General features: G+C 46.3%; 1 protein-coding gene across 14 annotated transcripts in view; it reads right to left on the reverse strand.

The window, feature by feature from the left end:
• Window positions 1-27,101, reverse strand: part of CCDC30 (coiled-coil domain containing 30) — a 102,030-nt gene that overhangs the window by 21,503 nt on the left and 53,426 nt on the right. For 11 of the 14 annotated variants that reach the window (XM_047789509.1, XM_047789508.1, XM_047789506.1 and 8 more), the window contains 4 exons: window positions 20,930-21,109; window positions 15,723-15,932; window positions 9,002-9,156; window positions 2,842-3,004 (listed from right to left, as the gene is read on the reverse strand). In XM_047789509.1, coding sequence (XP_047645465.1) covers window positions 2,842-3,004; window positions 9,002-9,156; window positions 15,723-15,932; window positions 20,930-21,109 — 708 coding nt within the window. Of the gene's footprint in view, window positions 1-2,841; window positions 3,005-9,001; window positions 9,157-15,722; window positions 15,933-16,065; window positions 17,174-20,929; window positions 21,110-26,172; window positions 26,433-27,101 lie in introns of those variants that run through there. The other 3 variants (XM_047789510.1, XM_047789513.1, XM_047789512.1) reach the window with 3 other exon arrangements.

The raw sequence follows: 27,101 nt of genomic DNA on the forward strand, positions 1-27,101 counted from the left end.
CAAATCCCAAACTTCATCGGGTAGGTTGAAGCCCTGCAGCACGAGTTGCTTTCCCAGGGAGTTCCCGTCATGACTCACCGGAAATGAGTCTGAGCAGCATCCGTGAGGACGCAGGTTCCATCCCTGGCCTCGCTCCGTGGGTTAAGGATCTGGCGTTGCCATGAGCTGTGGTGTGGGTCGCAGATGCAGCTCGGATCCAGTGTTGCTGTGGCTGTGGTGTAGGTGGGCAGCTATAGCTCTGATTCAACCTATAGCCTGGGAACCTCCACATGCTGTGGGTGCGGCCCTAAAAAAGAAAAGAACAGAACAAAAGTTGATTTCCTAGCCTTGCCAGATCACTTATGTGAAGAATAATGGTTTGTTTGGAAATGCATGCAAACCTGACTTGGGAAGGAGAATGTCGGATAGGATTCCAGGAACTTGGAGCTCGCCGGACCTTGAAACTGCTGAGCCCCTTTCCAGCAGAAGCAGATCAGCCACTCTTGCCTTGAGGCTCTCTGGCGCCACCTGAGGCAGTTACCTGCGCAAGGGTGTCTGCTGATTCCTATAGGGAGCCACCCCACCGCGATTACCACTTCCCTTCGCCTCCAATGCCACAACCAGAGTCGGAGTGCGGCGAGGACTGCCGTGTTCTAAGAATGGGCAGATTTTGCCGGGTGAAAGTGGCAGGAACCTGAGGAACACACGCAGGAATTCATAGGGTGTGATACTAGGGAGAGAGGAATTTCACAGGCCGAATTTATTTACTGACATGGATGCCCTTAGCAGAGGCTCAGGAGTCAGTGTGTAAAAACGTGAAGACCTAAAGTCACGTTAACAGTGTGGTTGGTTGGTGAAATGAAACTTGGGCTCAACAGTGACCTGTGTTAAGTGACATTAAGATGCTATTCTTCCTTGGCGTCGGTGAGAGGAAGAAATCTAGCCGTCTTCAGGAGTTAATTTATCATGGGAGACCTGCCCACCCACCTCACCACCAGAGGACATCACTCCGAAGATACCCCTACGTTCCTCTCGCCAAGGCTTTGCCAAATGTACCCTTAAGGGGAGCTCGAGAGTCCCTGAAATGCTGCATGACGCTGTATAATGAGGATGGAGGTAGGAGGGGCCAGTGCCGAAAGAGAACCCTGATTTTAGCGGGGCCTGTTGGTGCTGCCGAGTGTCGGGGGCAACAGTCAAGGCCCAGATACGAGGTGGACGTTACTGCCGTTATTTCTGCTGACAGGGCCAGAGACATAACCAAATGGTTTGACTCGTAGCCATCTGTGGTTGTAGTTAACCGATCACAGTGAATGTAGGACAAACACAGATGAACAGTGCAGGAACCAAGGAACAGTAGGCAAACACAAGAGTCCAGGGAGGACCCTGGTGGTTCAGTGCTGAGGATTTGGTGCTTTCGCCACTGCGGCCTGGGTGCAAGCTGCACGCTGCGGCCAAAAACCCTCCAAGAGCAACAGTTCAGCATTAAAACACAGTCCTGCTTCATCCTCAAGGGAGGTACATTAAAATGTGTTACATTGTTTTGTTTTGTTTTGTTTTTTAGGCCCATACCTGTGGCATATGGAGGTTCCCGGGAGAGGCGTCGAATCAGAGCTGCAGCTGCCGGCCCACGCCACAGCCACAGCAACTCGGGATCTGAGTGGCCTCTGTGACTACACCCCAGCTCAAGGCAATGCCAGATCCCTAACCCACTGAGTGGGGCCAGGGATCAAATCTGCATATGCTCATGGATACTCGTTGGATTCGTTCCCGCTGCGCCACACCCTGACACAGCCTCTGAGTTCTGTCTGCAGGAAATAAGGCGTCCTTCCAGGTGGAGGACAGAGCAAAGACGTGGACCCTTCTGCTGTCAATCAACTAAAGCAATCAGCTCAAGTTTAAGCTTTAAACTCTGTTGACTTTTGCCCCAATTCCACACTGACTTCTCCTCTGCTCGAGCCCCTTCATGAATATGCTTGCACTCTTAGCTTAAAACTTCCCCTGTTTTGCTGTTGGGGAGACACAGCTTTGGGAGAGATCCTGGGTGTTCTCCTTACTTGTTGCAAATAATAATAAAGCCTTCCTTCCACTGCTCTTTGGCCTGGTTGTGTCTTTTGGCTATACGGCCACCAAGAGGTAAACCCAGTTTGGGGGTAACACTAGCAGGTAGGTGAAAGGGGAGACAGCAGATGAGGCCTCTCTAAGGACTTCAGGGAGAGTTGCTGCAAACCTCTCGCCTCAGGGCTGTAGGAGTTGGTTCCCCTGTGATTTCAGAACTTCTGGATTTACTGAAAGCCAGCAACAGTTCTTTCTGACCCACGGACCCCTGCCTCTCCCTTCCAACAGCTTTGTGAGCATGACGTTCTCTGTGTTACATCCCTTCTTCTTTTTTTTTTATTTTTTTATTTTTTCTCTTTAGAGTTGTACCTGCCTCATATGGAGGTTCTCAGGCCAGGGGTTGAATGGGAGCTGCAGCTGCCGACCCACACCACAGCCACAGCAACGCGGGATCTGAGCCAGGTCTGCAACCTACACCACACGGCAACGGGATCTTCATCCCACTGAGCGAGGCCAGAGAGTGAACCTGCATCCTCTTGGATATTAGTTGGGTTTGCTACTGCTGCGCCACAACAGCAACACCTTAAATCCCTTCTTGCTTGAAATATCTAGAGTAGATTCTGCTTTCCTGACTGAACCCTGACTAAACTTAATGAGTAAAAGTTCAAGAAATAAGAAAATAAAATTCAAAAATAAAATGTCTATAAATAATAAAACAAAACTCAATATTATTAGCTCTTATTAGCTACTCCTCAGGGCTCACGGAGGAGGAGGCTGAGGTACAAGTACCTCTGTTTGCTTTCTTACCTCATCACATAGTCTTCGTTCATTTTTCAGTTCCTTAAGTTGGGCCTCCTGTTGCTGAATTCTGAGCTGCTGTTGAACATTGGTCATTTCCAATTGTCTCTCTTTGTCCTGCAAGGTTTTCACTTGGTTTTGCAGCTCATTCATATTCTGATGTAGGAGTTTCCTGAGGGCAGCCAATGTACATCAAATCACACTGTGAACTGCAAAGCTTTGCAGAAGAAACTCTTTGACCTAAAATTGTTACACTTGGGCACAGGGGGTGTTTTTGGTTCACTGGGGTAAAATAAAGGGACAAACACCAAGGGAACCTCTTCGCGTTTCTGATTTTTTTTCTCTCACTCCTTAGCTCAAGGCTATGAAGAAGAGCGAGCTTCCCTCATCTCACAGAGGAAGCTGTGGCAGAACTTAATTAACTTGCTCCAGGTCACGGAGCCACAAGATGCTGAATTCTATATATATTTTTACTTGTCCTCACTGCTTTACAGTGAGAATCGCTTAATTGTCTTGGCTTAACATGGGGCTGATAGTTACAAACTCTACTGATAGTGATGCACACTTGTTTTTTTTTTTTTTTTGGTCTTTTGTCTTTTGAGGGCCATACCTTCGGCACATGGAGGTTCCCAGGCTAGGGGTCTAATCGGAGCTGTAGCCACCGGCCTACACCACAGCCACAGCAACATGGGATCCGAGCTGCATCTGCGACCTACACCACAGCCCATGGCAACGCCGGATCCTTAACCCACTGAGTGAGGCCAGGGATGGAACCCGCAACCTCATGGTTCCTAGTCGGATTTGTTAACCACTGCACCACGACGGGAACTCCTAAAGCACACATGTTGATGTAGCTTCTCCATTGCTCTTAAAATAAAGTCCAAATTCTTTAATACGGCTTGTTAGCTAGCTCACCTTTCTAGCCTCATTTTCTTGCCCTTTCCTCCGCCCTCAAACAGTTTGAGCCAGGCAAAATGAACTTCTTCCGCTTCCTGAAGCCAGTCATCACCGCACCTACTCCTCTCCTGCAGCTCCAACCTCTTCCCTACCCCCTCCTCCAGGCCTCCTTTTAACTGGTATTTCCCATAATAATCCCTTTGCTCCCAACTTATCATTGGGCTTCAAGGCCCGTTGGGGAGACAGAGGTCAACGTCTCTGGCCAAGACGAGAATTCTCAGGCCCTCATCATCACCCCACCCGTCTCAGTGCAATGCCCTCCCCACCTCGAGCAGCCTGCCCCACTCCTTCCCACCTCTACGAGGCAAGGCAGGTGGCCCACTCCTCACCTCACCCCTACAGGGGCCTTATATGCCCCCAGCCAGCCAGTGAGTGTGTGTCCCAAGACCCCTCTCCCCCCAGACAAGCAGCAGGTCAGCAGGTGCATCTTGAGACTCTCCTCTCCCCAGGCTATAAAAACAGATGAGACCAAGCAGCCGGTTCGGCTCTCCCCCTGACCGTCAGGAAGTCGGCCCACTGTGTTACAGCTTCTCTTCCTCGATAAACTTGTCTTTTCTTCACCCTGCTTTGGACCCGGAAAATTCTCCCTTCAGACCCGTGTGCACAGACCACGACACTCACGTAGCAGTCACTGAGGAAGGCTTTCCTGAGTTTCCTAGACCAAATTAGGTGTCTCTGCTATGTGTTATCAGAGTGTCCTAAACCTCCCCTAGCATAACAGTTATACTTCATTAGAGTTGCAAAGTCTTACATAACAGGATATTACTTACTATTTTTAACAGCAAAAAAGCCTAAAAAACATTTTATGTAAATACAATACATCTAAGTAACCGGATGCTATACAACTGATTAAGATAATATTATGTAACTATAAATCCATAACAGAAAGATAGGTGGAAAAATCACAAAATATTTGCAGATTAATGAACATACTTCTATTTAAATAATACACGTGTCAAAAAGAAACCCTAAAATTATTTTAAACTACATGTATTGTATGTGAAAATGAAAATATAACTGACAAAATCTGTGGGATGCGGGGAAAGCAGTGCTTAGAGAGGAACATAGCATTATATGCAAATTTATAAAAGAAAAAAGATTAGGAGTTCCCATCGTGGCACAGTGGTTAATGAATCCGACTAGGAACCATGAGGTTGTGGGTTTGATCCCTGGCCTTGCTCAGTGGGTTAAGGTTCTGGCGTTGCTGTGAACTGTGGTGTAGGTCGCAGACATGGCTCAGTGCAGGCCAGCAGCTACAGCTCTGATTTGACCCCTAGCCTGGGAACCTCCATATGCTGTGGGAAGCGGGCCTAGAAAAGGCAAAAAGACAAAAAAAAAAATCATAATCTAAGCTTCTACCTTAGGAACCTAGAGAAAGGCTAATACAGCCTAAATAAAGCAAAAGAAAAGAAATAATAAAGAATTAGAGCAGAAATCAATAAAATCGAAGACAGGGAAATAAGACAAAGAGTGAAACCAAAGCTGGTTCTTTGAAAGGAAATCTGAAATTGATAAACCGCTAGCCAGGCCAGAGGAGACGCAAATTACTAATATGAGAACTGAAAGAGGCATCGCCGTCACCACTACCGATGCTTGGACAGTAAGAGGACAGTAAAGGGGTATGACGAACAACTCCATGCAGCTGGATGGCTTAGACGAAACGGATCAATTCCTTGAAAGACGCAATCCACTAAAACTTAACATTAGGAGAACGAGAGAATCTGAATAGGCCTGCCTCTGTTAAACTGAATCAATACTTAATAGCCTCACAAAAAATAAAGCACTAGGCCCAGATGGTATGAGGGCTGAATTCTTCCAAATATTTAGGGGTGAAATGATACCAGCGCTTTACAATCTCTTTTGGTAAAACTGAAGAAGAGGGGATATTTCCTAACTAATTCTATGAGGCCAGCATACCCAAAAAGCAAAACCAGATAAAGACACTACAAGAAAGGAAAACTGTAGACCCATCTCGCCCATGACCACGCCCCAAATCTGTAACACGGCTAGGCTTGATGTCACCAGGTCTGCCTAACCTTTCCAATCTCTCTCTCTCTCTCTTTTTTGGCCAGTTCCCTTAACCCCAAACATTTTGTTCTAGCCAAAATGAACATTTTTTTCACTTCACTGAAGAAGAAGATTCCAACAACAGTAATGGAAACACCAAACGCAGAAATAACAACAACAATAACCCTGGGTAGCAGCGGCTGTGTAAAGCTGTCACCTTGGCCAGAATTCCTTCCGTGGATGTTTCCGGTCAGAGTGGGCCACCAGAGTCCTGTCTGTGCACGATTTGCAGGTGGAGTGCAGCACTTTGGTTTCCACACTTGCAAAGTCGGAGCAGGGGCTGCTGCAGCTCACACTAGTGCTGACGATGCGCTGCTCGCCTCGGTGCGCCACGGCTCCCCCTCCCTCCGAGCCTCCCTCCTCTCCGTCTCCGGGGCCAGGTGGCTGTTCAGCTCCTTGGCGAAGGGGACCAGCTTTCCCCTGTTTCATCAAGGCCGGAGGCAGTGAGACGGACCTGGGTTTGAGCCTAGCCTTGTGGGTTCGGCTTGTGCCCCTGGGTTCCAGCTCCCTCACTTTACATCCATCTTTACTTCCTGGCTGTTTGCCCTGCGGACCTCAAGCTCCAGCATAAGACACAGAGACGACAGCCTTGCAGACTGTGTGGCCTGCTTCCACAATTGCGTAAGACCAACCCTCTGTAACAAACCTCTTATTAAATACATGTTCCTTCTATTGGTTTTACTTCTCCGAGGGCACCATGACAGATACGAGGGCTTTCTATGTGCCCGCCCGGCGATGCCACAAGCCAACTGCTAACAACTCATGCAGTCTACACAGTGATGCTCTCAGGTGGGTATGGACAGGCACAAGAGGATAAGAAACTTACCCGAGATGATACAGCTACTAAGTGGCTAATAAGGTGCCCGTGTTATATTGTTCGTTAAAAAAATGCAAACTCCCAAGCAAATGATTCATAAAATGATTCAACTTTTTAAAAATAAAACAAAAATAATAAAAGATACATACGCATACATGGAAAAAGTTTGAGAAATATGGAGCAACCACTTAAAGCGATTATTGCCGAAGGGTCAAATTCTGAAGCCTTTTATTTTCATAGCTCTTTATTATTTGAAATTTTACAATAAGCAGTTATAATTATACTTGCTGGACTTTATCCCAAGGAAATAAAGGATATGCACAAAAATTTGGCTACGAGGTTATATATTATGCTATTCTTTGCTACAGCAAGAATCAGGGAAGAAACGTAAATGTCCAGCAATAAAGGATTGAGCATATAAATTATGGCATATTATTAAAATAATGTTCTAGAATAAGATTTAATGGCAGGTAAACAGATTATACTATTTTGAGTGAAAAAAGTAGGTTACAACCTAAATATCCCCATGGAGTTGCTTTCCTCAGGTTACAAAACAGTGTGTCCTAGTTTCCTGTTTTTGTGGAACATAACTTCCCTACCAATTGCTTTTCATCCAGGATGCTTTTCATCCAATATTCACAAACGATGTACAGAACTGGCATCCCTAGTCCCACATCGGTCATGAGAAACCAGGTTTAGGGAAAGTTAAATAGCCACTTTCCTGTTTAATTCTTGGACGGCATCTTTTGTTTCTTTATCAAATCTGGCGTTTGTTTTTTCTACTGACTTTCATTCATGGTAACCAGATGCCTCATGTTACCTGGTGATTTTTGTTTTGAAGCTTTTATCTGATGTGTGGGAGTCCTTCATATCTAAACGGAAGTTGCCTTCTTTCAGCGGTCAGGTAGATCTTCTTAGACAGCTGCGGGGCTGAATTTGAGGAGCACCTCGGCTCCTTCGAGTTCCCAGCCTGACGCTGGCGTCTCTCGTCCAGCTGTCTTACCTCGTGGCAAACTGCCTTAGCGTCTCTCGAACCTGGGGCTGCTAGCGTTATCTGCCCATTGACCGAGGAGTTTGTTTAACGGGCCTTGCTTTTGTTTTGCCGCACTGCATGTTTGCCCGAGGGCTTTCTCTTGCTTTGTGCGCAATGCTTTAAGAGGCATACCTATTATATAGGTATAAACTACTTCTCATAGATTATTCGGGATCGAGTTGTATTAAGACAGGAGGAGTGTGTCATCTGGGGAAGCAGCAGTGAGACAACTGTTTTCTATTGCACCCGAGTGAATCCATCATTCATTCAATATATTCTTTCATTCACTCACTCACGTAAACATCCATTTATTCAGTACGTATTTGCTGAACACCTATTGAATGCCGGGCCCTATGCTAGAGCTTTCTACCAGAGCCGAAAGTAAATTTCTGAGCTTAATAGTTTGCGTGAATGTCTGTATGTCCTTTCAGTAGTTATAGCACCACCACCTTTTTCTTAAGACCTACGTGAAACATTCTGAGTGACACAGAAATAAGAAGCATTGGTTACTGAAGTTTAGGGTATGTAAGAAGATCATTTAAGTAAGAATCTTAATAATAATCAGAATAATTTTAGAAAAAAATACAACAGCTCCTATCCAGTAGCAGCTTGTTAATAATTAAGATGCCTATACGTACTTGGATCTTTGAAGAAAATCAGCTGATAAATACAAAACACCAACCTCATTTTAGTTGGCATCTTGTGCCCGTCACGCTCGAGTTAGAAAAGGAAATCCCATGTATATTTCACAGGCATAATTCACAGGTAATCCATGCACTCAAGGAGCTTCTCAGGGGCACCACGTGTTCCAGAACAACCAATAATCCCTGCCCTGAGGGATTCCACACTCTAGGAGTTCCTGTCATGCCTCAGTGGTTAACCAACCCAACTAGTATCCATGAGGACGTGGGTTCGATACCTGGCCGTGCTCCGTGGGTTAAAGGATCTGGCGTTGCCGTGACCTGTAGAGTAGGTCACGCAGGTGTGGCTTGGATCTGGCATTACTGTGGCTGTGGCACAGGCTGGCAGCTACAGCTCCAATTTGACCTCTAGCCTGGGAACCTCCATATGCTGCACGTGTAGCCCTAAAAAGATCAAAAAAAAAAAAAAGTCCACACTCCAGCATGAAAGGCAAACAAGACGAGAAACGATTAGAACACAGCGTGGTACACATACATGACCTTTTGAGACTTGAGTGGGGGATAGAGAGGACACACCCGTGGTAAACAGACCTGCTGATACACTCAGGGCCGGTTACTTAGCTCAGGAGGAGATGCCCTCTCTGCTCCTCTTACCTCTTCTGTTGTTCTTCCTGATAGTTTTGCTTTATTTTAGCTTCATTTTCCATTGCTTCTTTTATCCTTTCCTCTAATTGCTTCTTCCCCAAAATACAAGTGTCTGCGAGACAGACTTTATGAGCATGTTCTAATTTCTGCTGCAGATCCGAAATCTTAAATGAAAAAAAAATTACAAATAAAACGTTTAAGTGTGACCTATTTTTCCAATTAGGGAAATACCATATAAATAGCAAACAATAATGCTAACATAAAAATCTCATCTAGGAGTTCCTGTTGTGGCTCAGCAGGTTAAGAATCCAAATAGTATCCATGAGGAAGCCAAGTTCGATCCCCGGCCTCACTCAGTGGGTTAAAGGCTCTGGCATTGCTGCAAGCTGCGGTGTAGGTCGAAGACACGGCTTGGATCCCGAGTTGCTGTGGCTGTGGCATAGGCCAGCAGCTGCAGCTCCAACATGACCCCTAGCCTGGGAAGGTACATGTGCCACAGATAGGGTCCTAAAAAGACAAAAAAGAAAGAAAAAAAAGAAAAAGTAAAAGAAATAATATCATCTAAAGCACGGAATGTGACCAGATTTTTTTTTTGGCAGTGCCCATGGCATATGGAAATCCCTGGGCCACCAACCAGCTGGAGCTGCTACCTATGCTGCAGCTGTGGCAACACCAGCTCGTTTAACCCACTGTAGCGTGCTGGAGATCAAATCTGTGTCTCCACAGCGACCTGAGCTGCTGCAGCCGGATTCTTTTTTGTTGTTGGTTTTTTCCGGCAGGGGTCAAACTGGAGCTGCAGCTGCGTCTGCAGTGTACTTGCAGCTCAAGGCAATGCCAGATCCATAACCCAGTGAGCAGGGCCGGAGATGGAACCCGAATCCTCATGGATACTAGTCAGTTCAATATTGCTGAGCCACAATGGGAACTCCTGCAGTCGGATTCTTATCCCACTGCAACACATGGCAACTCCTTGACTAGATAGATTTTACCTTTAAAATTAAATTACTTAATTTTTGCAATATATAATACAGTCACATAGCTTAGTGTGTGTATAAGCTAAGCTACATAAGGAAACGTCTCTTTCCCGCCTGTATCAAGTCTCCTTCCCCGTTTTCCTCCATCAAATAGGTAATCACTGGTATTAGCTTCCTGGGCACCCTTCCAGAGACTTACTCATGCATAATTATATATGTAAACAAACACTGCTACGTGGTTCTCCAGCATACGTACATTTTTTACACAAATGATGGCATATTATGTATACTTTTGCAACTTGTTTTTTAAAAAGCAATATATTTGGTGATTTTTTTCACATTACACATAAAATATATAGAATTGTCTTCTCTTACAGCTGCACTGAAGGATATACTATAACTTCTTTAACTAAAACTCTACTGATAGACATTTAGGTTGATTCCAATCTTTGGGTAATATAAGCAATACTATTACAAACCATGTCTTTAGAACAACTTATGAGATGTGCCTTTGCCAGGACAAAGGTCATTATTTATTTAATAATAATGTCAAGCCGTCTCCACAGGTTTTAGACCAATTCACACGTCTAACAGGGACGTGTGAGAGCGTCTGTTTTCTCCACAACAGGACTAGATTCATGAATAATACCTCAGAACAAAACAGAAGAGTCTCTTACAGACCAAGTGCCTACTGGCATGATGCCCAGCGCCGGCAGTGCCGTCTTCATTGCTCCGTTAAAACTAAAAATAAGGGAGTTCCCGTCGTGGCGCATTGGTTAACAAATCTGACTAGGAACCATGAGGTTGCGGGTTTGGTCCCTGGCCTTGCTCAGCGGGTTAAGGATCCGGCATTGCCATGAGCTGTGGTATAGGTTGCAGACGCGGCTCGGATCCCATGTTGCTGTGGCTGTGGTGTAGGCCGGCGGCTGCAGCTCCAGTTTGACCCCTAGCCTAGGAACCTCCACATGCCTCAGGTGCAGCCCCAGAAAAGGCAAAAGGACAAAAAACAAACAAACAAACAAAAAAAACAACTAAAAAAAAACCTAAAAATAAGATTTATGAATCTTAAAAAGAGATACATGGTTTTATTTTAGAATTTACGTAAAACCAAAAGTGTCGGAGTTCCCGTTGCGGCTCAGCAGGAATGAATCTGACTAGGATCCACGAGGATGCAGCTTTGATCCCTGGCCTCGCTCAGTGGGTAAAGGGTCCAGCTTTGCCATGAGCTGTGGTGTAGGTCACACATGTGGCTTGGATCTGGCGTTGCTGTGGCTGTGGTGTAGGCCGGCAGCTACAGCTCCTGTTTGACCCCTAGCCTGGAAACCTCCATATGCTGCGGGTGTGGCCCTGAAAAGACAAAAAAGAAAAGAAAAAAAGACTAAAGGTGTCATTAAACTTTTTTTATTAGCTCTCCCTTTAATTTGTTTACATAGTTTTATAAACCCTTGTGTCACCTAACATTGTGACTAGTATGCAGTAGGTGCTCAATAAATACTTGTCAGATGTACAGTTTGCAGCAAAATAGTTGTTCTCTCTCTACTGTATTCAGGACACAACACCACATTCTTTACAATGGTCGGGCACCACATTCCCCACGAATGCTCAGTGGACACCAGGGAAGAGCAGTCTTTTTCTAATAGAAGGGCTGCCTGCATCAGCCGTAGGTCCCTGCAGAGCCTGCACACTACGGGAGCGGCCAAGACGCAGTGATTCGAGGGCAAGGGCAAGGGCAAGGGCAAGGGCGGCCAGTTAGCTGAGGCTCAAGTTCCTTCAAGCCGCCCCCTTTAGTTCTGCTGAGGGCAAATGCTTCCTTAAAGATGCTCAGTCCTAATTGCACAGGTCAAAGTGTTCCTCCGTTGGCTTCTCTGTCAAGGGCAAATGAAAAACTTTTGAACCCACCATCCAGTTTAGGAAGGAGAATCTTTCAAAGTTCCCTGGCGGTCAGCAGGTTAAGGATCTGGCATTGTCACAGCTGTGCCTCAGGTTGCTGCTGTGGCGTGGGTTCAACCCCTGGTCTGGAAACTTCCGTATGTCACAGGCACAGCCAAAAAATCAAGGAAAAGAAGGAAAGAAAGAGAATGTCTCCAGGATGAAGGCTACTCTACTCTGCGGCCCTCGTTGCCCATCGCGCCCGTTCCCTCCTCACCCGAGCAAACGAGTAGCTCCAATTTTGTATTAATCATTTTTGTGCTTTTTCTTTCAATGAGATCTATCTCCATGTGACACGGTGGTTATTTTGTACTATTCTGACCCCCGATATCAGTCAAATCATACTGTGTTTATGGTGACTAGGTTTTTATTTAACGCTGCACTGGAGTACCGCGAGCACCTAGAGTTCATGCATTTTCATCGCCGTGTGCTGCTCTGCATAAACACGCAGTTTATCGACTCCACCTCATGGGAGCAGACACTTGGGCTGGTTACAATTTTCTGCTATTTGGAACAATGTGACTATGAAAATGACGGCACTTCTGTTTTCTGATGCATATGTGCAGTATAACAGCTCCCTCAGTGTTCACACCTAGCAGTAGAAGTGCTGTGTTGCGTAGTGTAATATATATATATATATATATATATATATATATATACATATCTTTAACTTAACGAGATACTCATGCCAAATTGCTTTCTGAAGTGTTGACCCTAATTTACTCTTCCAACGGCAGTCAGAATATGCGTTCCTGTTGCACAAAATCCAGCTCCAATATTTAGTACTATCTAAATTTAAAATTTTTGGGAGTTCCCGTTGTGGCTCAGCAGTGACAAACCCGACTAGCATCCGTGAGGACGAGGCTTCGATCCCCCCGGGCCTCGCACAATGCTTCAAGGTTCCGGCACTGCCATGTGTAGGCGGCAGACGTGGCTCAGATCCTGCGTGGTTGTGGCATAGGCCGCTGGCAGCTGCAGCTCCGATTCGACCCCCAGGCTGAGAACTTCCACGTGCCGCAGATGCGGGACTAAAAGGACAAAAAAATAAAAAAATAAAATAAAAATAAAAATGTCACCAGTCTTGATCAACTTTACCAATTTCCTTTTGTCAGTGGAGGAATGACACACATACGGTCAAGTACACACATCTTACCTGTCGATGAAGCCAACGAAGTTTTACTTACATAACCAACTTCTCCAGACTAAAAGAACGAGTACTTTCAGCACCACGGAAGCTTCCCTCATGTCCCCATTGATTTTATTTTATTATTATTATTTTTAATTTTTGGCCACACCTGAAGCATGCAGAAGTTCTGGGCCAGAGACTGAACTTGAGCCACAGCAGCGACCACAGAGAACCCTGAACCACTCGGCCGCCACGGGGCTCCTCCTCCATGTAACGCCCTCATAAGGACACCCACTTGCTTATCACCAGAGGTTGGCTTTGTTTATTCTTGAGCCTCAGATAAACGAAAATACATAGTAGGAACTCTTCTGTGCTGGCTCCTTTATTTAAAACTGTAATTAGGAGTTCCCGTGGTGGCTCAGCAGAAGCAAATCTGACTAGTATTCATGAGGTTGTGGGTTTGATCCCTGGCCTTGCTCAGTGGGTTAAGGATCCAGCATTGCTGTGAGCTGTGGTGTAGGTCGCAGAGGCGGCTCGGATCTGCTATTGCTGTGGCTCTGGCGTAGGCCAGCGGCTACAACTCCGACTTGACCCCTAGCCTGGGAACCTCCATATGCTGCAGGTGCAGCCTTAAAAGGCACACACACACACACACACAGCTATAGTACATACATCAAGCTCAATATTCCCTGTGTGACAAAGGTACCAAGTTGTAACATCTTGACATGTGTTGGAATAAACAACTCCAAAATTGTTTTTAACAGCAGCTGTAGCTCTGATTCGTCCCCTAGCCTGGGAACCTCCATGTGCCACAGGCGAGGCCCTAAAAAAGACAAAAAAAAAAAAACACCCCAAACAAAAAACAAAGCAAAAAAATAAATCCATAATTATTATTTAAAATTTTATTTTTAATTTAATTTTTATTTTATATTATAGTTGATTTACAATATTGTGTTAGTTTCAGGTATTAAGCAAAGTGATTCAGTCACATATATATGTATATATATACATATTTCCGTTCTTTTTTTTTTTTTGTCTTTTTAGCTATTTCTTGGGCCGATCCCACGGCATATGGAGGTTCCCAGGCTAGGGGTCGAATCGGAGCTGTAGCCACCGGCCTACGCCAGAGCCACAGCAACGCGGGATCCGAGCCGCGTCTGCACCCTCCACCACAGCTCACGGCAACGCCGGATCCTTAACCCACTGAGTGAGGCCAGGGATTGAACCCTTGTCCTCATGGTTCCTAGTTGGATTCGTTAACCACTGCGCCACAACGGGAACTCCACATATTTCCATTCTTATTCAGATTCTTTTCCTATACAAGTTATTACAGAATATCGAATGGAGTTCCCTGTGCTATACAGTAGGTCTCTGTTGATTATCTCTTACACATAACACTGCAGACATGTTAATCCTAAACTTCTAAATTTATCCCCCCCCCCCCCCCGCCCCCGCACCCCTCTCCACTCTGGTAACCATAGGTTTGTTTTTGAAATCTTTTTTTTTTTTTTGGTCTTTTTGCCATTTCTTGGGCTGCTCTCGTGGCATATGGAGGTTCCCAGACTAGGGGGTCCCATCAGAGCTGTAGCCATTGGCGTATGCCAGAGCCACAGCAACGTGGGATCTGAGCTGAGTCTTCGACCTACACCATGGCTCACAGCAACGCCGGATCCTTAACCCACTGAGCGAGGCCAAGGATTGAACCCTTGTCCTCATGGATGCTAGTCGGGTTTGCTAACAACTGAGCCACGAAGGGAACTCCTATTTTTAGTTTTTTAAGGAAGCTCCATATTGTTCTTCACAGTGGTTGTACCAATTTACATTCCCACCAACAGTGAAGGAGGGTTCCCTTTTTTTCCACACTCTCTCCAGCACATACTGTTTGTAGACATTTTGATGGTGGCCATTCTGACTTGTGTGAGATGATATCCTCATTTTAATTTTGATTTGCACTTCTCTAATAATTAGGGGTATTGAGCAACTTTTCGTGTGTTTTTTTGTACTGGCTTCTTTAGCTCAACATCAGGTTTTTGCACTTAAGCCGGATTGCTATCATCTAATTTTAATGTTTGTTTTATATTTACGTAGTGCGATGAAATAATTTTTATGTAAGATTTGACTCTCAGGCAAACCCGCAGATCAAAACGTGCAAGTGTTATTACGTACTACTGCCACCTGGTGTTAGGCGGCCTAAAATGCAGGGGCAGGGGGTTCCCCGGTTGCTCAGCTGGTTAAGGATACTGCCTTGTCACTGCTGTGGTACAGGCTCGATCCCTGGCCCAGGAACTTCCACATGCCACAGGTGTGGCCCCAAAACGCATGCAGGAACTATATTTCAAATGGTTCATTTCACAACATCCATCCCTCCAAAAGTTATGAAATAAAAATAAGTCAATCCAAATGAGAGAATAAGCCCTTTACAATTTGAAAGTCACTTGGCCTCAGTGAGCTCTTTAAGTTTATACTATAGGTTTAATGAAACTTACCTTTTTGAGTTAATGTAGTCTTAAAAAACATACCAGATTTACTGGAGCTGTTGGAGCAGGTGGCGTCAAAAGAGAGGAAAGCGTGGGAGGGTAAAAAAACAAAAACAAAACCCCTGGAATGCTATCAGGTTTGCACTGTACCTATTTCTTAAAATCCTTAGGGAAACGGGATTTCGGTCGCAGTATCCCAGACGTGCTGTTTATTGAATAATCACCTTTTCCTCTGCCGCAGCAACGTTAGATTTCTCCCGAGCCAGCTCTTCCTCGAGGCTGCTCTGTGATTTACTGCTCTGAGCCTGTGTAAGGACTTCCAGCTCCAGTTCTTTGATTTTCTGCTGACAGTGCTTCCACTCAGCTGTCAGCGAAGAGCACATTTTTGCGCTGTCCAGTAACTTCTGCTGGGCCTGCTTTAGTTCAGTTTTGATCTAGAGGTGGGGCATAAATAAAAGTGACAAAAATAAGCACGGGATGAAGGTGAACGTGAGCCAGAATAAGCAGCTTGCGAAGGAGTGGAGTCCCCCAAGAGCTGACAAATACCAGCGTCGCGTGGCTGCCTACCTCTCCGCAGCTGCTCTGGGCTGGTAAGGTTTGCTGAGGTCTAGCTGTAGCCAGACGGTGGCGGGACGAAGGACTCTTCCTTCGAGTTGCTGTATGTGCACATGGTCTAAATGCTTTCTCTCCTCTGTTTTTCCCCGGTCTACTCCAAGCTGGCTTTCACTCCTACTTCCTGACACTGTTGTTGCCAAGGGCACGACTGACCTCCCCAAGGCCAGAATTTAAGTCCAGTGGACACCTGATCTGTGAGCAGCAGTCACACCTTCTGTCTCCGAAAGTTCTCCCCTTGGAGCCTGTGACGTCATCCCCTCCCGGTTGCTAACCTCTGCTGTCGCTTCTTGGTTTCTGGGGGAGACTATTCCAGAGCACCAGCTCTGACGCTACTATTGGACTGCGGAGGCCTTCCCTCTGATCTGCTCTCCGCACTGCAGCCACCGTGGTCCTTTAAAAACACACATGGCACTACCTCACCCCCTGCTCCTTAGATCTCTGAGTGGCTTCGCCATCCCTCGGGGAGCGTCTCCCAGCAGCGTGCCTGGCTTTGAAGGATCTGGCCTTTGCCAGATTAAAATCATCCTGTCACCCCTCTGGCTCCCACGGGTCTCCTGTCATGCTGGTTTCTATCTAAGCGTTTACAACGAGTAGAGGCCGAGACAAAGAAATCAAAGAGAAGAAGAGACTGAGTGCCAGGGGCTTTGGCGCACTGAGTTGCTTCAGGACTGTGAAAATTCAACTTATTGTACCCGGAACGGGGACACAGGCTTCATGTACGTTAGCCACTTGCCCCACAGACCGAGAAAGCGAATGGTCTCTGAGACATGGTGCCCGGCATTTTGGCAGTGCTGCTAATGGTGAAAGGAGACGACACTGCGGCAAACACCGCCACGGCCAGTGACGTGTGTGTCTAGGGTGGCTTCTTCGGCTTCAGGTTGGGACTTTTAAGGACCAGGAAGAGGATTCAGCACAGGGTCTCAGCGTTGGTGGTGGCAGAACTGCTCTCGGCCTCAAGCTCTGCAAGCCTATGGCACTCTTCTTTATATTCTGAACCAGAAACTTGCAAGATGCCCATAAATCATAAAAAAATACATAAATTGTAGTATTTTCTCACAGTGGAATACTCTACTGCTAAAAAAAAGAATGAACAATGGTCATACGTCACAACATGGATGAAGCTTCCAAACAAAGTAGGTTGTTTTTGTTTTTGTCTTTTCTCTTTTTAGGGCCACACCCGCAGCATATGGAGGTTCCCAGGCTAGGGGTTGAATCGGAGCTGTAGCTGCCGGCCTAGGCCAGGGGCACAGCAACTCGGGATCCGAGCCACGTCTGCGACCCACACCACAGCTCAGGGCAACGCTGGATCCTTAACCTACTGAGCAAAGCCAAGGATTGAACCCGCAACCTCATGGTTCCTAGTTGGATTCAGTTCCACTTCGCCAAGACGGGAGCTCCCAAATTAGATTGTTCAGAAGACAGAAGGTGTGTATTTTGATTATTTTTGTAAAATATTCAAAAACAGGCAAAACGGAACTATGCTGTGTGGGATTCATACATGGGTGATGAAACTATAAAGTAAAGCGAGAGAGTAATTACTTAAATGAGTGGTTCCTGCTAAGGCGGAAGGAGACGGGATTTTGATGGGAGAGAGTTCTGCAGGGGCTGGTGGTACCCAGGCCGAGCGCGATTTCCTTCCCTAGTGGGGCTACCTGGGTAATCACTGTGCGACAATTCCTTGAACTGTAAATTTATGTTTTATGTACTTTCTGAATGCTTCACAATACATGGTTTAAAAGCCACAAAGTAGGATTCCTGTTTCTTTTTTTTTTTTTTTTGACTTTTTGCCATTTCCTTGGGCCGCTCCCGCGGCATATGGAGGTTCCCAGGCTAGGGGTCGAATCGGAGCCGCAGCCACTGGCCTACGCCAGAGCCACAGCAACGCGGGATCCGAGCCGCATCTGCGACCTACACCACAGCTCACGGCAACGCCGGATCCTTAACCCACTGAGCAAGGCCAGGGATCGAACCTGCAACCTCATGGTTCCTAGTCGGATTCGTTAACCACTGCGCCACGGCGGGAACTCCGGATTCCTGTTTCTTAACCAGTCTTCTAAGTGCGCCTAACATTAGCCAGAGACCCAGAGTTTGATCATCTCTGAGTGGATTTTAAAAAGTCAGCTCCCAGTTTGCAAAGGTGAGGTTCCAAAATAGCCCCCAAGTGGAGTTCCCGCTGCGGCTCAGCAGTAACGAACCCGACTGGCGTCCGTGAGGATGGGGATTCCATCCCTGGCCTTGCTCAGTGGGTTAAGGATCCAGCGTTGTTGTGAGTTGCCGTGTAGGACACAGATGCGGCTTAGATCTGGCGTTGCTGTGGCTGTGGCGTAGGCCAGCAGCTGTAGCTCCGATTTGATCCCGAGCCTGGGAAGTTCCCTATGCTGCAGGTGAGGCCTTTAAAAAAAAAAATTCCCAAATTGAGGAGAAGATTAATATGGAAAGATAACTCTACAGGAAAGAGAGCAACAGACCTGGGTTTAAATTCTGACTCCACAAAAGCTAACAAGCTCTGCCAGCTTGAACTGCTATGTCACCCAGAAGACGACGGCCCTTCAGGGCTGGGTGGTTCATGGAAGGTGAAGAGGGCACACTGCCACTCTAAGGCAGCTGGCGACGGCACGTGACTGCCGAGCTGCCTGGCCCAGGGGGTCGGTCCGAACACTGACGTCCTGTTCCTGAAACGGCCAACGGTTTACTCACCTCCAAGGAGGGTCACAACAGAACAAAACACATCTTCTCCTTTTAGCAAGTTATCATTTACCCAGCCCTAAGGACTTGTTCGTGAATTCAACACATGTTTATATGGAGCCAACCACACTTAAGATATCATGTTCTGCTGCCGTCCTGGTCACTGCACCTTGACGAAGATGAGGCATTGCCTGAGGACGCTCAGAGTGCACAGCTAAAGGGAGCTAAGAACGGCGTCTGAAGGGAAAGGTAAAAGCCTGTCCTAAAAGGAGAAGTGAGAAAGATTTGGAATGTCATTTAAAACTGCAAAGGCTCGGACCTCCCGCTGTGGCACAGGGGGTTGGGATCTCGCGCTGTCTCTGCAGCGGCTCAGGTCGCTGCTGCAGCTTGGATTTGACCCCTGGCCCAGGAACTACCTCCCCCCCGCCGCCCCCAAAACAAAGACTTGAGGGAATATGTCCAATATTCAAAAAATCATGAAGGGTGAGCCGAGGGAAAAAGTTTATCCAAAGAATCCAGGAATGCTGCAACTGCCTAGAAGGGCTTCCCTTAGAGTTTGAGATAAATGACTATTTGTTTCTCTCTATATCGCCCCTATTAGACTGTGAGCTCGTAAAATGTAGAGACCTTTCTTAATCCATTTTTATGCCACTTCTTGAATAAGGTCATTGATCCTGCTATACCAGGGGCGGCAAACTTTACCTCTAAAGGGCCAGATAGTAAATACTGTAGCCTTTGTGGGCCATATGGTCTCTGCTGCGGTGCAAAAGCAGCATCAACAAGATGTAAACAAACAGGTATGGTTGTGTGTCGATAAAACTTTATTTACAAAAATAGGAGTTCCTACTGTGGCTCAGCAGGTTAAGAACCCAGCATTGTCTCTGGGCGGATGTGGGTTCGATCCCTGGCCTCTCTCAGAGGGTTAAGGATCCAGCACTGCCACAAGCTTCCAAGGAGGTTGAAGATGTGGCTTAGATCTGGTGCTGCTGTGGCCGTGGCACAGGCCTGCAGCTGCAGCTCCAATTTGATTGTCTAGCAAGCGTGGCCATTAAAAAAAAAAAAAAAAAAAAAAAAAAAGAAGGCAGGATTTGACCCATAGGCTAAAGTTTGCTGATTGTATCTGTTTTGTTTAAACTCTCAGTATTGATGAGATTGTCTGCCTAGTATAGGACTGATAAGTATTTGTTGAGTTAAATTCCAGAACCTTAGGGCAGGGTTTATAAAAACTAGGTTCCTAATATATGTTTACAGAATTGAACCGCATTAAAAGAAAGCACAATTCCACATGGTGTTTCAGTTGGAACATTCACGTGGTTTGTAAATTTGTGCCACAGCAGCCACCCGAGTCGCAGCAGTGACAAAACTGGATCCTTAACCTGACGAGCCACAAAGGAACTCTTACATAGATTATTTTAAAATAAGCATGTCTAGGGGATGTTTCCCTGACTTGTTGATGCTCTGATGCTCTCCTGCCAGGAAGAGCAGCTTTGCTCCCTCAGGCTTCGTACCTTGGCGCAGTTGATATTTCATCCAGCCAATAATAATGAATGCATCTATGATGGATGAATCTGTCCAGAGCGAGAGGGCAATACCCCCACATACCTGGCTCAGGTCACTGAAATTTAGTTAAGTGCTAGAAGGTCTTGGTAATGATTTCAAAATACTGAATAACTTCAAAACCTCTTACATTTGGAGTTCCCGTTGTGGCTCAGTGGTTAACAAACCCGAGTAGCATCCATGAGGACGTGGGTTCGATCCCTGGCCTCGCTCAGTGGGTTAAGGATCCGGTGTAGCTGTGAGCTGTGGTGTAGGCCGGCGGCTACAGCTCCGAGTGGATCCCTAGCCTGGGAACCTCCATACGCCGCAGGTGGGGCCCTAAAAAGACAAAAAAACAAAAAAACCCTTTTTACATTTATAGGTTGACAGCACACACCTCCATGTGGGAGCAAATCACTGAGCTGTGATTTCTCGACTTGGCAGAGGGAGAAATTAAAGGAGGGACCCACCGGACGTCTCACACTGTCTACCCATTTCGGGGACCCTGTAATGAATGATCCGACTGAGGAATTTCGAGTCTTTCACCCCCGGCTCAAATAAGGCTCTTCAGGAAAGGCCATGCCCACTGGGTTACCTTAAGGCTTTCTCCCTGCAGTAAGCTGTTGTGCTGCTTTAAGTCCAAGTTCTTTCCTCGCTCATAGCGAAGCTCTTTTTCTGCTGAGCTACACAGAACCTGGAGCCGGTGCAAATCCTGGCGAAGCTGTTGTAGTTCCTCTTGCGGCTGGGACTTGGTTCTGTCTCCAGATGATCGGTACTAAAGCAAACATTTTACAAGAGACACATGGGCAGTTTGAAAGAATGTTGACAGAACACGCGTTCCGGCTGCAAGAGAGTGATTATTCCCACGCACCTTTTTTGGAGTTAGCTTAGTTACAACCAATAACTCTTTCACCTTCACGGCGGGTTGTACATGTTTATGGGGTTATATATATTTTCTCTCCTGCTACAGTGGAGAGAAAACACTGAAGAAATTATGTGAACAACAGCAGTTGAGCACGGAAAATTAACTTTCTTGGTTTTCCTGTCAGTGAAGTATGGACAGTTTTAGACTAAAATGGGCTTTAAGCAGAGTGTTCAAAGAGTCAATATGTGAAGACGTGGAGTGTAAATGTGTACCTGGCGCGTGCGCATGTGTCTCTTTGTGTGCGTGTGTGCGCGTGCGCACGCGTGTGTGGGTCTGTGGGGTGTGTGTGCGTGAGTGTGTGTGTGTCTGTGGGGGGGTGCGCGCACATGTCTGTGTGTGGGGGTGTGGGGGGGGTTGTGGGTGTGTGCGTGTGGGTGTGTCTGTGCGTGGGTGTGTCTGTGTGAGTTGTGGGTGTGTGTGCGTGTGTCTGTGTGTGTGTGGGTGTGGGTGGTGTCTGCAGGCAAAGGGAGAGGGACCCTTTAGCCAGCGATGTTAAATTCCCAGCCTCCCTCATCACTTTCCCCTCCCTACCTGAGGATTCCTTAGTGACTCAGCAGCACAATTTCCTGCCAAGTCTCTCCAGCGCAATAAAACTACCAGGACCCAAGAAGGAGTTAGATTTTCTAAAAGGTAGGCACACACAGGCGCGCTGAGTAGATAAAGCATTCAACCTTATCCGCTTCAACAGACGAGACACTTTGAGTTTCCGGAGTCCTGGTCCAGGGTGCTTCCTGTCCATGACTTTCTCAAAAGCCCCCGTCATCACTCTAGTTTATCTTGCTTACAACAGAACTGCCACAGAGAGTTCCCCGAGTCCTGCCAGCCCATCAGTTCCCATCTTGGTTTTGTCAGACAGGCCATCTAAACCCAATGTGCAAGTGTCTAAGATCCCTACAGAAAATTCTTGAATGTAATTTTGTTACACTTCTTAAGAACCCTAGCTTTGGAATTAGATACATCTGGGTTTCCGTTCTGAATCTGTCACTTACTTAATTGGGTGATCTTGGAAAAATTACCTCACCTTTCTACGTTTCATTTTCCTCATCTTAAAATGGAAATAATAATGATATAACTACTGGATAGAGTAAAGGGTACGTAAGATAAGCCATGTAAGCACTGAGCACGATGCCTAAAAATACATAGCAAGCGTATTCCAAAATATTACCACCACTGCTGAGCCTCTCTGCCTTGCCCTCCTGTGTCTGCTTCCACTTGAAGACAAGACTCCTCCTGGGGTCTGGAAAGTCTTGGTCACCACGCTAGCTGCTTCTTTACCCGCTACGGAGAAGCTCTTTAACCGTGAATAATCGCCCGTCTATACAGCCGTTTCACACACCCAAACAGATCGACAGAGAAGCCCCCGTTTACACCAACGAGACAAAGGTACAGACGTTTTTAGCCTGTTTCCAAGGTGAGAAAAGTCAGAATGGTAGTTCTTTCTGCCTACATTTTCCAATGAAGTCACTTTGCCAGGGTAGAAATGTAAATTACTTTTCAAGAAAAGCAACTACTGAAGAAGCTACCAGTTCCCCAGTCAAGCTGTCAACGCACAGAGTCTCTGTTCCTTTCCTACCGTGTAAACTACTTCCCTCACGGAGGTTACTGCAGAGGTGTGAAGACATACAGGCTACTAGGAACCAGGTCAGCGCACAGAGTACACAGGATCCTTTTTGGGCCGTTTATCAGGTTTATTAAGCCAGTCGTCCTGAGTCTCAGTTTACTCAGCTGCAAATTTCAGGCATAAGAGCAAGTAATAGATAACATAATTTCCATCTTAAGGATTTTTTTTTGGTCTTTTTTTGTCTTTTTGCCATTTCTTGGGCTGCTCCCACAGCATATGGAGGTTCCCAGGCTAGGGGTTGAATCAGAGCTGTAGCCGCCGGCCTACACCACAGCCACAGCAACGGGGGACCCTTAACCCACTGAGCAAGGCCAGGGATCAAACCCGCAACCTCATGGTTCCCAGTCGGATTCGTTAACCACTGAGCCACGACAGGAACTCCTTAAGAATTCTTCAATAATTAAAATGAAAGAAGTTATTATCTTAAATTTATAGGCTTAAAAACTAACTTTTAATATTTAAAATATTATTGTAATAAAATACAAATTTAATACGAACCAAGTGCATATAGTGGCCTCACGTTCATATCCTGACAAGATTGCTCCTATTGCGGAAAGAGTAAGAGACCTGCTGACGTGGGATACTCCCGTCAGGTCAACAAGGCGAAACAGGCCGTCACACTCTGACCATCCACCGACAAGCAGGTTTTGACTTGTCCTTCTTAGCTCTCTGCTGGTAAACGCGCTGTGCCTCGTGGCGTGTTCAGGTGAAATTAATTATTATAGAAGCCCAAATAATTGACATTCTGATTTTATCGAATAGTCTTGAAAGTGTGGTTGAATGTAGAGGTATTCCCAAGACTATTCTAGGGGGCTAGTAAATCAAAGCTTTGGAGCCTGCGAGCCTAAGGGCCAGACCCCCGAGAAATTCACCAAGAAAATCCATGACAGACACACTGGGAGGACTCTTGGGAGGCAGCTTGTCAGCCTCCTCAGAAAATTATCCTGACAGGAGAACTGCCTTCCTGCCTTCCTTTCTTTCTGTTTCTTTTTTTGTTTCTTTTTTTTCTTAAGTTTTATCAGGTGCTTTTTGGTTGTTTGTTTCAGGCTGTGCTTGTGGCGTGTAGAGATTCCTGGGCCAGAGATCAAACCCGGAGCCCCAGCAGTAACAATGCCGAATCCTTAACTGCAGGGCAACCAGAGGCTCCAAGAACTACATGCTTTCCCTGCATTTCTCAGTAAGTGGAAGGCAGATGACAAAGCAGTTAAAAAGATGAGGCTGTAAATGAGACAGACCCAGCTTCCACCACAAAGCATTAACTAGACCAATTATTTTAACCTCTCCGAAGCCTCAGTTTCCTCATCTATAAAGTGGCAATATTCCTGCCTCACTGTATTGCTTCATAGCCGCAGGGCATTTAGTACAGCGCCTAGAGCATAGCGAATATGCAATAATGTTATTATGCAAAATGCTAACCTACTTTCCAAACAGACAAAGTTAAGGTAATTAACGGCAGTTCAAACTTGTTTCAAGAATAGTGGGAAAGTAATATCTAGAATTCAGCTATTGCAGCCTCACCTGGAATACTGCTGAACAGCAGAAATTAAGCCCGCACAGGCCATCGGCAGCCACACATCATGTGACAAAATACATATGAGTGCTATAGCTTACTTGCTTACTCAGGAGAGATGTTTTCAGAGTTCTTTTCTACGCGTTGCCATTTGTAAGCACTCTTTAAAGCCTGCCATCTGCGCTCAGCCTGCAGTCACCCACCTTGGCACGTTACGAGATTAAAAGACACGGTGCACAGGGATAGCAGCCAAGTACCAGCGCTGTGTTCCGACAACAGAGGTGAGGACGAAAAACCACGCGCACCAGAACCAGGAAACGGAACCATCTACAGCCACCACTACGTCAAGGAGCCCTACGCACAGAGAGAGGTTCTGAAATCACCACTGCAGAGCACACAGCAGGAACAAACCTGTCTAAAACGTGTTTTCTTCCTTGCTTGGTTCAAGCAGCAGAGGAGATGGTGTTGAAGTGTTTCGGGAAACGTGAGTTTCCAGACGCGTGTCTGTCATTGCCCGTGAAAGCCCACACCTACCTTGTTTATCTGCCGTAGGGACCTTAAAACGGGCCTGGCGCATCATAGATATGTAGTTAATACGGGCTACATAAGTGAGTAAGAATAATGTACCTTTCTTTCAATAATTCAAAGTCATTATTACGGAACAAAGTTACTGGCTCTGTGGCTATGTGGTGTATATATATATATATACTTGTCCTTTCACAGAATGGCTCTTCTCTCGATTTCCCATAGAATTTTTATATATTTCCTTGTTTTCACCTTCCCACCCCGAGGACCGAGCAATGATTCTTCAAATAATGGGAAGAGGTACATCAGATAAAATTAATAAATTAACCAGGGCATTACTTCTCATACTCTGAATTTCATTACTCCAAAAGCACAGTGATCATTTTACCCTCACAAGCAAAGATTTTATCATTTTTTTGATTGGTGTTCAGCCCCTGCCCAGTCTCCTACAGCGGCCCACTGTTCAATACAGGGAGTGTCAGAGAGACACAAAAGTCACCTCTTTTTGAATATTTGCTGTCCTGCTTCCTGTTGGTCTTCTAAATAAATCCACTGACTCCTTCGTCAAAGGCATCGGAATCTTCTTTCAGGTGTATATTTTCCTTATTTACTCTTACTGGCCTAGTTTGCACACTCTGTGCAACCTCTCTTCAGGTACCTTTGACTTCTTTTACTGACACCTTCCTTGCTTTCTAAACGTATGCCTGAAGCACTTCTCGAAGGTATATTATCCGTCTTTTGAGGTTGGTCTCCTTACCAGTGCAAAGCCTCCCGCTGTGGGTCTCAAAATAATTCCTAGAAAGGGGTGCCTAGGGAAATCTTAACCTGTACAAGAGGGAACCTGCAAAATTGAGGCGAAAGAACTGAGGTGTGGATGGCAGGCTCTCCCTTTATTTCTCCTGCAGGCAGATTTCTAGCACTTAAAGCAATTCCAAGTTGGGGGCCTCTTCCCCATCAAAACAAAGCATATGCTGTACCTGCAGGCCGGGTTCCGAGGCTAGAAAACATTCCCTATCCCACCTGCCCGAGAGAGACGCTGACAGTCGGTCAGCATCCTTTTCGGCTGAGCCTGATGGAGCCTAGGAGACTTTATAAATAAGCAAGCACGCCAACCGCTGGGCTTAGCTGAGATTGTGGTTGCTATTTTACTACCATTCAGGCCCTGGTTATGGTATTGCTCAACAGATATATCATTTTAGTCATGGCATAAAATGAAGCTTCTATCCACAGCTGGCTAGAGGAGATGGAGCCACCTACCTGGGCACTGCCGTCATCGGAGCCATCTCTGAAGCTCTGAGACGGAAGGAGGCTCGGAATCACAGGGCTCAGCTCTTCCCTAAGCCCCACAACTTCCTTAGGCTTCAAGGTCAACTGCTCTCCTTCCCCTTTCGCGTCTCGCTTCTGCTGCAAGTCCTTCTCCTCCTGTCCCCCTCCTGGAAAAGCGCCCTCCTTTGCGGCCTCCTCTGGACTTTCCTTCTGCTTACTTTCTCCTAATTCGGGACTTGGCACAAATATAATAATACAAAACTCTCAAAATGCTCATTGTAGTCATAGAATATGCAAGAAAAAAATACCCGTAAAGCAAGTACAGGAAGCAAGATTTTCAACTTGAATTCTACAGCAGAAGAGCCGTATCGTTTTCTTAGAAATAAACGTTAAAAACAAATGAGTCACGTCACATTCAGGGAGATGATCCAGCATTTTGATCTACAGGTGTAGGCAGACAACCAGTGTGAGGGAGTTTTCCACTTTTCCAACTTGTAGTGTGGCCTTGGGCAGACACAGCTTACAAAGATTTTCCCAAAAATCACTCAGTAAGCAGCCGGGTGCCTCTTCGGCAGGCACGAGGGCTACAACAGGACATCATCCCTGCCCATCAAGAGCTTACCATATTGTGAGATATAAGGACACGTTAACAAGTGATTATATTAAACGAGGCATAAGTCCCAGGAGGCCTGATGGATGAGTAGGCACGAGGGAGGCAGTGTACAGGCAGGGTGTGTGTGGGTGTTGCAGGAGAGGGTGCTGGATGACTTAACCAGATGGGAAAAGCCCAGAGGCAAAAGGGAAGCACGTGCCTTAGAAAAGTCGTTTGGAGTCTGTGTGGCGGGGAAAGCACAGACTGAGAGACGACGGCGGGGATCCTAACAGCAGGACGAGAGCGGCGCTGGGATGGAAGGCAGGAG

Source organism: Phacochoerus africanus, chromosome 8, assembly GCF_016906955.1.
Source record: "Phacochoerus africanus isolate WHEZ1 chromosome 8, ROS_Pafr_v1, whole genome shotgun sequence".
NCBI classification, from domain to species: Eukaryota; Metazoa; Chordata; class Mammalia; order Artiodactyla; family Suidae; genus Phacochoerus; species Phacochoerus africanus.